The following is a 14,251-nucleotide window of genomic DNA, read 5'->3' as shown; positions in this document are numbered from 1 at the left end:
TAGATCCCTGAGGGTAAACAATATTTCTTTTGGGTGGTTTCATTAATTTGCTCTCATGACCCATTACATAAAGTTTATACTGGGTTTCATCATGTTAAACAAATGCTCTCAAATAATAAAGAAACCATTGACTCTTCCAAGACAGATTACCCATTAATAAAAATATAGTAGCATGATCTGTATAATTACTATAAGAAATTCATTAGGAAAATAACTCCCTTTTTCACTACCTCTTAAAAATTTCTTTAAAATTTCTAAATCCTCTAAAACAAATGTTTTGTCCACATTTTCTTTCCAATTAAAGACACAAAGGAATTGGTTACTGTGTTATTAAATTTACAGTTAATAGTTATTTTATAGAAAGTTGATGAACATAGAACATTTGGGGAGGGGGAAGCTGAATTGGTTCCTCCTACAAAATTAACAGGAAATACATTATTTTAAGGGCAAAAGGGTATCCATCTCACACCCTGGTCGATTTTATCATATACTAATTGTTTAATCCAATAAAAGCACAATATAAAACCAAGCAGAAAAAAAGTCATGCCAAGTTCATAATTATAGGTTGCCAAGACATGTAGAATTAAGAATAGTGAGGAACAGTGCCAGATCTAGGGAAGGAGCCTGAAGTCTTGAGTTATAAAGGTAATGGGACAGAACTAAGGATGGTGCAGAGGAGGAACAAGATATGAAATAATAAAGTGATAGACATAGTTGAAAAGGATCAATGGATGTGAAACAATGAACACCAAAATCAGTTTAGCATTCATTTTCACTACTTTAATTTTCACACTTCCTTTTATATAAGAGGCAACAACACAGGAATAGCTGTTCAAGCTACAGACATGGATGAAATCCTTCGGGCTAGAGAATAGGAAGATAAAGCATCAACATGCTGGGGCACCACTATTTAAAGGACATGCATAAAACCAGTCACTAAAAAAATGAGGGGAGAAATTTGGAAGTCTCAGAGATGTAAAAGAAGAACACAGGTACAGTGTGGCCTCTGAAACGAAAGGAAGAATGCTGAGATAGACTGTGGTCAACAGCATCAAACGGTTTACTGAGTTAGCACATAGCTTTAACTTTTGATGAAAAGGACAGTAGTACCATCTACCCCCATCAAATTGTATTCTGTCACCATGGAATACTATGCAGCTGTAAAAAAGGAGGATATTTTATCCTTTGGCACAGCATGGAGGGAACTAGAAAGTATTATGCTAAGTGAAATAAGCCAGTCAGAGAAAGCCAAGTACCACATGATCTCACTCATATGTGGAATGTAATAAACAAAATAAACTGATGAAAAAAATGGATCCAGAGACATAGAAGCATGGAACAGACTAAGGGATCTCAGAGGGAAGGAGGGGATGGGAGAGATTAATCAAAGAACTTATATGTTTATAAGCATAATCAATGGACACAGACATTGGTATGGGGAAGGCCTGGGGGTAGGGCGGAGGCGGAGTGGAGGGGATCAATGGGGGGAAAATGGGGACATCTGTAATATTTTCAACAAAATAAAGAAACTTTTAAAGAATTGTATTCTAATGGTTCCATGGAGCTGGGAACATGAATTAAGGATCTGAAATGAAAAGCATGAACATGCTAGAGTAAGCAGGGTGCTTCACAGTATAAAACACTGTCATTGTAAATTGCTGTTAGTTGAGTATCGTAAGGATGCAAACAGAAGCTTAGAAAGCTCCAATGACTTGCCCTTGGTCATGGAGCCATGACTGACAGCATGGAATGGAGCTGTCTAACTTTTTACTAAACTCTAGTTAAGTATCAGGAATAAGATAAAATCCAACACACTAATAAATAAATGCTAACTGAGGTCTTGATTTTTCTCTTACCATCTGTAAAACAGGCCTCCGGCTCATCCGAATTCATAGGTTCAGCCTCAGCTTCTTCTCCTTCTCCTGGCAGAGGGTTATCAACTGTGCTGCACTCAGAGGAACTTGACCGGTTCAGTCTCTAAAAAAGAAATTCACCACCCACCAGATAGTTCAGTTAGAATTCATTCAAATCTTTCATCTAAGCCATATTTAATCATCAGAGTCATGCAAATTGTTATGAAAAAATATTAACAGTATGATGGCCATAAAAACAAACACACAGAGGTCAAGTAACCTTAAAATGCAGCTATGCTTGATCTATCTACACATCCTGTGAAAAATAAATTTTATTATTTTTATTATGCTAACAAGTATTTAGATGTAATTAGCATAAGGTGATATTTTAAGGTAAACTATAGCATTTGCAAAGTATTGGCCACATTTTTATTATGTTTTATGGACATTCCTGTGTACCAATAATTATTATTTTAGGACCACCAAGACCCTTATAGCAATAACATACAAGTGCCAAATTGCCAACACCTGATAACTGAAAGGTCAGATCTGACAGTTGGCAGAAAAAAACTTGTTGATACTTAAAACTTTTTTTAAAAAAGAAATTAGTATAAAAGGAAATCCAAACATTTTTACTCTATTAGCTCAGATCAGAATGTGTATCAGGATGATATAGATAGAAGCCTTTCACCGAGACCATAGAAGTCAAGTATTTTATTGGAACCAAGACACTAACGACTATAATGATTATCTCACCCAACACCACTCATTTTAGTATAAAATTTCAGAGTACAGTGCTGAAATTTTATAGTATAATATAGTAGAAAAGATCATAAAGTATCATTTATAATATCAAGAGATAGTGGCTACTGAAGTGAGCACCACATGCAAACTCTGAAACAAAGATTTAATGAAATTAAACATGGCAGACTAACACATGAGAGGAATGAATTCATTGTCATTATGATCATATAACTGATCATAACACAAGCAAGTTTTTCCCAGCCAGAACTTTATGATCAAACATGATGTTTACACACATACACATACACATAAATTTTTAGAAAAAAATACATACAGCAATTGTAGCAAAACTCTGTCAAATTTTCCTAATACTGTTTTATAAGGGGTAGAGCAGCACATCAATGGAAGAGGTCATTTTTCATTCTCATTTGCTAAATAACGTGAATATTGAAAACTACTAGTTATTACAGCACATATTTCTTCATATTAAGATTACTGGTTTATATACTTCTTATATGAAGATTTTGTTTAGAATCGTTAAAAAAATTCAAGAGCTAAAAATGAGGAAATAGTCATTTCAGTCAAAGTAATTCTTCAATCTATTAATTTGCATTAATATCATAGGCCCAAACTAAAATATTAATTTTTAGAGATTGACTTGGAAGCTAAAAGTATTCTTTATGGGTACCACATTAAATTCTCAGTGCTATTATTATCACACAGAATTCAACATCAGTGAAAAAGTCATTGATAAAGTACTGTACATAATGAATGAGGTAAGCAAACTTCTTTTTATAATAGAAGTAAAGAACTATGAATGCTCTATTAAATTAATATTTCTAATCAATGTTGGCATAGAGGCATCACTTCTACTTGGCCAAAAAGTTATAATAATATCAGTTATGAACAGTATCAGTATGAAATTTCATTTAAAAAGCAGGTTATTTAAACTGATTGAATTCATCTAAAATTACTTTAAAATAAAGGAAACAGAAATTAATTATGACTGAATATCCTGTAAGACTTAGTTTATAGAATACACATTAATCCAGGAAACCATGGGAAAACTTATGATTAATAATATGTCCTATTGTGCCAATTACCACAGAAAAACCCAACATTTTTAAGTAGTTAATCTAAAAGACTACAATTATTTGATGTCCTCAGTTCTTGACCTCTCAGCTGCACATGAACTGTCACCAGGAACTGAAAGAAAAGACACTATAATTCTATGGAAATGAAACAAAGTCCTTCAATCCTGAAGAAGAATTATTAGCCTGGATTTTGAGGCAAAGCTGTGGGAGGAATTGCTGATGGGAAGACTACAAAGCCCCTCCCTGATATTAGTCAAAATACTAACAACTAGGAAATAGTTATAATGGTTTTTATCCTCAGCTGGTAACAACTTTTAAATAAAATGATTGTAATTTGCAGAATACTGACTTAGCCTAAATCAATGAAAACATCTTCAACTTCAATATTTGATTTTCTAACTGTTTAAAGGAGCATTAACAAAGAAGACTTATGCCAAGTTAATTTATAAGCAAGTAGAAGTGAAGATGACTTTGTGGAGTGTATATTGTCATTTAAACCTTTTTTCCCCATAGCTTTTATGGTGATTTTTGTCAGTTAAATTCAGAGTTTGGCTCAGGTTTTATATCACAAATGAAAGTTATTCAATGTTATTCCTCACTGGAACAGAAATTATCAAAACATTTAACATGAACTATAAATAATTTGCATCACAAGACAAATTACTGTGGCTCTTCGAAATTTACGTTTGGAATATTTTTCGAAAGTGAATGTTTTTCTGGGAATGCACTAAGTATTCAGGCAACAAAATACATTCTTTGAGAGAGGCCGGAATAGTTATTTCACCTAAGCATCAAAACAAGACACACAGAGGACAGCAAGAAGGCTGAGAGAAGCAAACTCAAAGGAAGGCAAGGGCATAGGCGAGAAGAAAAATTATGGGACAGTCGCGACACTAAGCTCAACCGTATGACAATAAGCAAGAAAGATGCTTTTTCTTAAAATCAGTACTGCTCATCTTTTAATTATATAACCTAACTTTATACCTGCGAAAGGGTCCTGGATCATTAAGGAGCAAAACAGTAACGTTCAGAAAAGGGTGAAAGCGCTTTAGAGAGGAATTCCGCGCAGAGAGCTGCTATGCTTTCTATGAGAGTCCAGAGTTTTCTAACCTGACCATTCTAATATGGGATAACTTGGATTTTAAAGATTCTTTTGTGGTTTAGAATCAAAATGCGCTTTTGTCTCCTCTGCAGTTGTGAGGACCCTTTTTTTTGCCTTCTGTAGAAATGCACAGATCCTGTCATCCGTGGATTTGAAAGAGAAAGGCAGGGCGACTCCTGTGATGGGAAGACAGTTACTGGGAGCTGCTGTCTGGGCATTTCACAGCACGCCAAGCCTGCTCGCACGCAGAGGCTGGGCATTTAGATAAGCACCTGAGCTTAGGATTCCTGATCCAAGCTCCCGTTCTGATTTTCCAGGGGCACCTTTTAAAATAACTAGTTATGCCCGGCTGGGCGTGGCTCAGCGGTTGAGCATCGACCTAGGATCCAGGAGATCGGGGTTTGATTCCCGGTCAGGGCACATGCCCGGGTTGCGGGCTGCAGCCAATCAATGACTCTCTCATCATTGATGTTTCTATCTCTCTCTCTCCCCCTCCTTTCCTCTCTCTGAAATCAATAAAGACATATTTTAAAAAATAAATAAAATAAAATAAAATAACTAGTTAAAAGTTGGGCCAGAGAAAGTTAGTGACCTGGGCCTCAACCGCCTTATCAGTAATAGGTGCTCTTGACCTGGGGTGGAGAGCTGCCCTTCCCCCAGCTCATCATGCCACACCCCCTGTCCGTTTCTGGTATTTGTAATTAATAAATCTTTGTGGCTTAAAGAATGTATTTTTTATTATCTTGTTAGCCTTTTAAAAATTGGAGATTACCAGAGTACAGCATGGAGAATACAGTCTATAATATTGTAATAACTATGTGTGGTGCCAGGTGGGGGCTAGACTTACAGAGGGGTCACTTTGTCAATTATATGCTGTACACCTGAAACTAATATAAAATAATATTGAATGCCAACTATAACTGGCAAATAAAAAAAATAAAAAAGTAAAAATTGTAGATTACCTACGATATTACCCTTTGTGTTTTTCATCTTGAGTGTAATATTTTGTTTCTATACATGATTTGGTTTTCTGAGCCCCTCAAGGTTCTTCCAATCTTTTTCTGTCTTTCAGAAATTTCTTAAGATTCTTTTAAAAATTTAAAAAATTTTAGTTATCTAATGCCCTAATAGATAACAATATTTTAAAAAGTCCCAAGTTAAAAAGTGCTCCAGACAGCCTTCATCAATGAAAATTCAATACTATTTCCCTCTCTGCTATTCTAGATTTTCACTTTACTTCCACTTAATTTAGCAGAAAACCATCAGTTTGTTTACTAGTTACGATAAACTCTTGGCTCACATTAGATTTATGGGCAACTGTAACTCCAACACTTTTTCAATTAAAAGGCAAGAATATGGAGTTTTTCCTTCCCCAGTGTTCTTGCTACCAGAGAAACCGTAGGCTTTTGGGAAACAGCTGCACATTCAGCAGGAAATCTACTTAACAGTTCCATCAAAGAGTCAGCATGGTATATAGTATTGGATGTTGGAGAAGAAATGAGGTCAAATTTCAGCCACCACCAGGGAAATTCAAAATAAAGCCAAAGATTTCACCAGAGTTCTTAGTTTTCCCAGAATCCTTTACCTAGGGCACATTGTATTCAATAACGTGAACTTACATGACTAAAAGATAAGGTGTTGAATATAAAAACAAACAAACACACAGGACAAAGTTTGCTCATATTAGAAGGTTGAACTGGGTATAGATTTCTCAGCCAGATCCTGCAGTATTATCTTGAAGCTTCTTTCTAATGGAAAGGAAAGCAGCATTCACCAATGAGGTCTTGCAATTTAAAGCAACTAACGACGGTATTCGAGGCCCCTGTGCACTAGCACAGAACTGCTATTTGCAGAAAATAGATATCTAAGTAGCTGGAGTACAGTGGATCAAATCCGAAAGACTGTCTTAAAAACTTTAGAAGCAAACATAGGAACAGTTCTACTGAGGCCTGCTAGAAATTGCAACAAATGTGTAAATGAGGACTGGAACAGAGCCAAACTTGACAGCAAAACATGAAGTAAAAGTGTAGACACTAAGACTCAAGCGTATGAAATGTTATTTATAATCTAGAAAAACACAGAATGACAAACAAAAACCAACTATCTATACATTTGAATGACTAATGCTATCCCCTACAACTACTCAAAGTGAGGAAGGGCAAGGAAAGATAAATTCCAATGAATGGAACAGTTACCAGATTTTTAAACATGTTAATTTCTAATACTGAAAATACAATAGAAAATGATAAAATATATCTTTCCCAACCACTTCATAGGCAGCTTCGTCCAAAGAAAAGTAATATATTTCAAGTCATTCTTCACAACTGAAATATCCAGGGAATGGCCATTTGTTAACCGGTACCTCATGTTTTCTAACAGTAGTTTGGTAAAAAGAAAATAGTAATAATAATTTAGGAATTAAATACACCCATATATTTCTGGAAACAGTTTTCTCAAAAGTTGTGTTTTACCTATACATATATAGATAGCATTGTATATGTCTGCATCTTTATTTAGGGTCTAGTGGGGAGGATATTTACTATATTCTGGAATAAAATTGTTTCCTAAGAGAATATTGCCTCTAAATCCCATCAATTTGAAATAGAAAAATATGTATTTTACTTACAAGCACCTTTAAAATTAACTTTAAGTAAACTGGAATGATAATATGATTTTTAAAAAATTTGAAACTGGTAGCACTAATATCCCTAGAGAGTATCAATTTCAGGATAAAGTTTTGCTTCCATTATTGCACAATGGAAAATGATAATACAGACATCCCAACAATGACAGAGAAATTCAAAATATGAACTGGATTATAAAAAAAGGGCTAATCTATTATTAACATAGGTCCCCTCCACCCAACGAACTATTAGTTTTGTCATCCAACAAGGTATGCTAAAATTAAAATATTATATCTGAGTCTTGTATTTTATTTTATACTTGTTAAAATACTACATGAGGCAATTCATACTAATCTGCTTCTAATTCTAGGAAAAGTGTTTTATATCTTATTGACAGATTTAGTGTTCACTTCATAATATGCTCTAGTTCAATCTTGTATCTTCTGAGGCTACTCTGCATATCTCCTTATGAGATATATATATAATCAGAAACTTATTCTCAATGAGCAGTATTGCTTCTGGAATCAAATTAAGCATTTCAAGCACTTATAACTCATTCGTTCATAGGCAGGGCCTAGTAAATTAATAATCGATGCATTTTACATATGATCAAATAATAACCAAATGTTAATTACTGAATGAATTAAAGAAATAGAAATCTAGTTATCACTTCAAATGTACTGAGTTTGGCCTAGAAGCTGGGCACTTGGATTCTGTCTCAACATTTGAGATGTGTATTCAGAAAGCTCATTTATATGATGAGATACTTCCTTATCTATAAATACAAGTCTAGCATTAGAATGGTCATTTCCTGTTCTGAGATTTTATGTTTATGCCTAAAATATTTCTCCCACAAAAACTGTTTCTTCAAAGACTTCTAATTTACTGAATTTAAACGTGACATTTTTTTCTGGCTTTACAGAGCTATACTGGACATATAACACTGTGTAAGTTTAAGTTGTACAGTGTGATGATTTGGTACACACATATATTATGAAATGTGTACCACCTAACGTCAGCTAACACATCCTTCACCCCATATAGTCACCATTTTTGCTGTTGTTACGGTGAGCACATTACAGCCGCTTTACTCTCACAGCAATAATGTGACAATTTAATGTGATGTATATCTATACATATATAGCTTAAATTAGCAGGGGAAGTTGATGAGACTTTCAGATTAAATGTTGTTTCCATGGCTCTGTTATAGTCTATATCTTACTACTTTTATAATCCATCCAATAAATATCTGTACATCATGCACTTGAAATCACCTAAGGACATGAGAGAGAGATCAAGAAAGTCATTAAGAGCATAACAAAAAATGATGGAGTTGTCCCAGTGACATGCTGTGATGTCAGTTCCTCTATGGAACAATTGAACGTATATGTTTCTACTTTCTTGCAATGGGTCAGGCAGAACATGTGTAGCTGAAGAGCATGCATGACACTGAAAAAAATATCATATATGTATGATTTTTTTTTTTTTTTTAGGTAACCTGTGTAAAAGTGCTCACATATGTCTCTGCCTGGTTAAGAGCACAGAGCTGCTTCCTTGATTGATCCAGTTTGTTTTTACCCCTGTGAGAAGTAAGAAGGTTAGGTACTGAAGTTTAGAAGTGCAGCAAATTGGAACAGTTTAGTCAACTGATTTACAATGTTTAAAATCACATACCTGTAAAGAGAGGTTAGTTATGTTTCACAATGCATGCCATATGCTCAATACAAAGCAATATATTTGAAACACAGTAATAAGATTAAATATCTTTTAACATAGATTTAAAAATAATGAACTAAATAGTTATATAATTCTGTTATTTAGAAGAATTTAAATACTGTAATATGCTGAGACAATCTTTTGCATTCTGTTTGTTCTTCATAAAAACATTTCAACATTAGTGAGTCTCAATATTGGAGTGGGATGACAGTAAGAGTGTGTAGTTTTTATAAAAGCATATTATAAAGTAGCATTTTTAATTACTTTTAATATCATATTTATTTAATTTTTATATTTCAAATAGCATTACAGAAAAGATGTTTTCAAATTATTCAAAATCAAAAGATGAGAAACATTAATTTAAATGTCAGATCAAAATTTCATTGTTTTTAGACCCATAAACCATTTCAATAAAGATGAAAGATTTTAAAGATAGTTTGGAACCAATTTTTGAAAAAGAAATGATCTAAGTAAAATTCTATAGAAGTGTTTTGTTTTTGTAAAAATCTATACATAAAAGAGGGTCAAATGTCAGCTTCCCCCAAAGGTATAATTGTAACTAATCCCTAAATCTTACTAAGTCAAATGCATTTCTGAAAAATTTATTTTGTTTTCTAAAATGCAATAATGAGAACAAATCTAAACTGCCTTCAACTGCCTCTTTGAGGAAAAAAGCTTATAAAAAATCTAAAGAGATAGACCTGATAACAATGTAATTAAAATAATTATATAGTAAAAGGACATAACATATTTAACTGTGGTGACTACAAATATTTATAAAATCAATAAAAGGAATGCATCTAACAACAAGTAAGCATTTAAGTTTCTCCAAAGATGATGTCTTTCAAAATGAATACTGAGTAGATGAATGGGTGGATGGATAAGTGAATGAGTGAATCAGGTGAACAATATGAATGCTTGTTCCTCTGCCTGAGATTTTCTTCTCCACGTATTCACCTAATGAGTTCATCTCCATCCTCAGCATTGGCTCAAGTGCCACTTCCTTTCATATTCCTGACCCAAAGCATCCTCAATGGACTGTTTTATTATTATGATATGGGATGTGCTTTGTTCTGCTCTATGTTATATTATTGAGGTAGATTATAACCTAATAAATCAGCATTAAGGAGGGTTAGAAGCTGAACATTAATCAGCAAATGCACAATACCATTATAATAGAAAATGTGATCCTGAATTGCAACATTACAGGGATATAATAGAAAATAATTAAATTCCCATTCACTCTGTTGCCTTTCTATGATTGTTAAAGCTTGACATTCAAATTCAAAAAGACCCCTGAAATATCAGTGACTGACCAACATCACATCTTGTCATCTTTTAGTGTGCTAGTCATCTGTAAGTACAGATTAATAATATCCACTTTCTAGGGTTGTCATAAGGAGGAAAGTTATATAGTGTAGGTGAAAGTGGCTAGGTCTCCTTGGTGCTTTCTTCATTTGTGTCCACCTATCAAGTGTTGAGCTGATCACTTGCCCTCTTACTTTCTGTGGCCCTGAAGTGCAGTGGAGGCTGAGGTGCAGTGCCAAGGCATTCACCCCTCCAGCTGCCAGGAGCACTGGCAGCTGCAGGCTCATGGCTGAGTTCCTCTCTAGGAATGGCCATGCAGAAGGGAGCTGCCTCATCCAAGTTTACACTGCTTCCCCTAGAAGAGAGGAGGGAGAGCCTGCACCCAATGACCAGCCGGTTCAGGGAACAAAGGCCTAACCACCTTGCTTCAATTTGGGTTATCCCAAAGCCAGAGATGCCTGTAGGGTCAGCCAAGGCCTGTGCTGTAGTTGCAGAGATATTCAGCTTCTCCCTCTGCCCAGGTATCTTGTTTCCCGCACTTCTTACAGGTATAAAGTGTTGTTCCTGAGAACACTACCCAGCAAAATCTCTTAAACTAAAGATTTCTCCCAGAGGTGGCTTCCCAGGGACCCTGACCTCAGACTGACTCCTGGTGCAATCCCATGGTTAACACAAATTAACATACAAAATTTCAACCTGTCTACAACTCTGACTTCTCTTTTTAAGACTGTTTCCAATTACCTACTGTTCAGCATCACTTAGCTATCCTGCAAGTTGCTAACAATTAAGATGTCTGCAGATTTAAAATGTTGCTCCCTTACCCTCTAAATTTGCTCTGCCCCTGTATATTTTTAATAGCATCAATAACTACCCAGTTTTCTAAACCAAAACCTTTTGTTATAAGTCAATTTGTATCGCTCCAAAAGATATATTGAACTCCTAACCCCTGGCACCCTTGAACATGACCTTATTTGGAAACAGGGGTTTTGCAGATGTAGCATGTTAAGATGAGGTCATTGGGGTGGGTGCTAATCCAATATAATTAGTGTCCTTATAAGAAGAGAAGACAGAGAAACATAGGGAGAATGTCCTCATGTGAGGACAGGAGCAGAGATCAGAGTGAAGCAGCTACGAGGGACAGAAGGCCAAGGACTAAAAGCCCACCACCAAAAAGCTAGAAAAAAAGTAAGGGAGGATCCTCCCTAGAGTCTTCAGAGAGAGCATGGCCCTGCTAACATCTCCATTTCAGACTTCTAGCCTCTAGAACTGTCAGAGAATACGTTTCTGTTGTATAAACCCACCAAGTTTGTAATACTTTTTATGGTGGCCACAGGAAAATAACACACCCTTTAAAACATTTCACAACTCATATATCCAGACCTTAAGGAAGCCCTTATAGTCTAACTTGCAAGAGTTGATCCCCACCTGCCACCGTCACTCTCTTTCTTAGCTTGAGATCTCATTAGCTGTCCTTTGGAGAACTGCAATAGTTTCCTATCCTCTCGCCTTTCTCTCCCTGCTGGGCTTTATCACACCCCTAGTGCAATTTTCATTAAAAGTACAAGTTTGTTAACAAAGTATTACAAAACAAGACCTTAAAATTTCTTCTTTCTGTTAAATAAAAATAAACATATTTCAATTTCTTGTCATGTACATCAAGCCATCCACTCTCTGGCCCTAACCTACCTCTGTAACCTAGTACTTCCCACCAGGCCATCCTCACCTGGATTTAATGGGCCTTTTTGCATCTGGATGCTTCTTCAGGTTCCAGTCCCCCATTTACCTCTACCAGAAAGGTATCTGTCTCTTTCTCTCATTTCCTCTTTCTCTCTCTCCCCCCTCTCCCTTTTCCTCCTTCCCTCTGTCACTCTTTCTCCTGATCTGCCTGATAAATTCTCTTCACTCTAAAACACACTTTAAGTACCATCTTCTCTGTGAAGTATTCCAATTTATTTTCAAGATTAGTTACCCCATCCTCTATCCTGCCTCAAAATTGAGTCTAAAACTCCATTTTAGTGCTTTTTATATGTTTAATTATAATCTTGCTATACTCTATAGCACATAAGACAGTGCCAGAGACAAAGAAGACCTTCAGCCTACATTTACTGAAGACATGAGCAGTGATGACGCCATGTCTTTCTAGTGTCTACCAGGTATACAGTAACAAGTAGATGCTCAGGAAATGTGAGCTAAAAAGGGTTAGTGATGATTGATAGAAAATGTACTCAGATGTACTCCTTTGCAGTTTCTTCTCCCACAGTGATCAAGTGAATGATGGGCTTATTTGGACTGTGCTTCCTTTTGGAAAATGAAGTTTTGCATTAATGTGTTTGCAGTGTTTTGCGTGACTCTCTTGAAGGTAGAAAGTTTGATTATATAAAATCCGAAGCTTTCATTGATCTCCTTTTTCCAAGCACCTCAGCTAACTCCATCACAGCTTCGATACAATATTTCAAAACACTAAAGAACCATTAAGCAAAATTTAAGTATCTGCATTTGTCTTGAGAAGGAATGAATGGGGATGTTTTCTGTGAAGAAATTTTTACACAGATGCTTTCCTCTCTGCTGAGCACACAAAATGAGCAAATTCACTTAAGCCGGCCTTGAAAAGTGAATGTATTTGTTAAAAGAGCAATAAAGGAGACTTGGGGTGTAAGATTCATAGCCAGTAAAGGAGCTTCTTGGAGAGCTGTAATAGATGGCTACTATATATTTTATATGCTTTAACATCATATGAGGCTGTTATGGTTTTAAATATTTGGAGAAATAAATTGGGCACATTTAATGGTTTTTCTCTAAAATTTACATACACTTCCAAAATCAATGTTACAGTTTGGTAAAATGGCTCTATTTTTTTTTTCATCTTTAAAGCAGAGAAGGAAGTAATCTGTAATAGCTAAAAACTAAGGGAATGCCTCTTTAAGCATCTAAGAATGAGCTCTCCATTTTAAAAAATTAATTATTAATTTAGTTTTCTAAAGCTTTCAGTTTGAGGTTTGGCACAATTAAAAAAAAAGAAATAGACTTCATAAGAATTTAGTTAAGCCAGATGCCAATCACATTAAATTATTATAGCTGGGTGAAAGAATTTTTTCCTAAGCAACCTTTAGCACAATGCCTGGAGCACAGTAGGTCTCAGTAAATATTTACTGAATAAATGGGTGCATTCCATATTTCCTTCAAGGCTCATAGTAATGAAGGGCTTCACTGCTAACGGTAAAAGTCTGCGCATTGTATTGTTAACATTTACCCTGGGCTTAGAGGGCTGCACTGGCCTCAGAAGAGGCTGATTCTGGGAGGGGTAGTGGGTTCAGTATCTGCATTCTGAGAAGCAATGGCAGGAATCTGATTGTCATGGGTCCACATGAGCTGACAGTGTTTCTTCATTGATTGTGAGACCAACTTTATCTTCAGAGGAACGCTGATGTTCTATTGCCAGTAATTTCCTCACAACTGTTTAAGATATTTTACTTGACACTTTTATTTGAACTCATACTTTGGTCATTTTCTGGTAAGGTGTTCAATTATAAATACTTTCACTTCATTCTGGAGTGTACATTTAACTGTCTGTCAGGGCAAGGTAACCTGCCTATCTAAGAGGTGATACCAGAAGAGGGTGGAAAAGTCTCCATAAAATATAATGGGAAAATAGGACACTCGGCCATACAAGACAGGGCTTTAAATATACATATGTATATTTTTATTGTTGACTGAAATAAGCCAACCAGAAAAAGATAGGGCTTTTGGAGGAGGGGTGGAGATGTGGAGGGAAAAGAAAGTTGTCAAAGGTCAAAAATATTCTTTCCCCCT

General features: G+C 35.5%; 1 protein-coding gene across 1 annotated transcript in view; it reads right to left on the bottom strand.

Moving 5' to 3' along the window:
- Window positions 1-14,251, bottom strand: part of SCN9A (sodium voltage-gated channel alpha subunit 9) — a 105,712-nt gene that overhangs the window by 20,451 nt on the left and 71,010 nt on the right. The window contains exon 19 of the mRNA XM_081142998.1: window positions 1,857-1,977. Within this exon, the coding sequence (XP_080999124.1) occupies window positions 1,857-1,977 (121 nt within the window). The remainder of the gene's footprint in view (window positions 1-1,856; window positions 1,978-14,251) is intronic.

This window comes from Miniopterus schreibersii, assembly GCF_964146895.1.
Source record: "Miniopterus schreibersii genome assembly, chromosome: 7".
Lineage (NCBI taxonomy): Eukaryota > Metazoa > Chordata > Mammalia > Chiroptera > Miniopteridae > Miniopterus > Miniopterus schreibersii.
The sequence above is the reverse complement of the archived record's forward strand: the minus strand, read 5'-3'. Positions and strand labels throughout refer to the sequence as shown.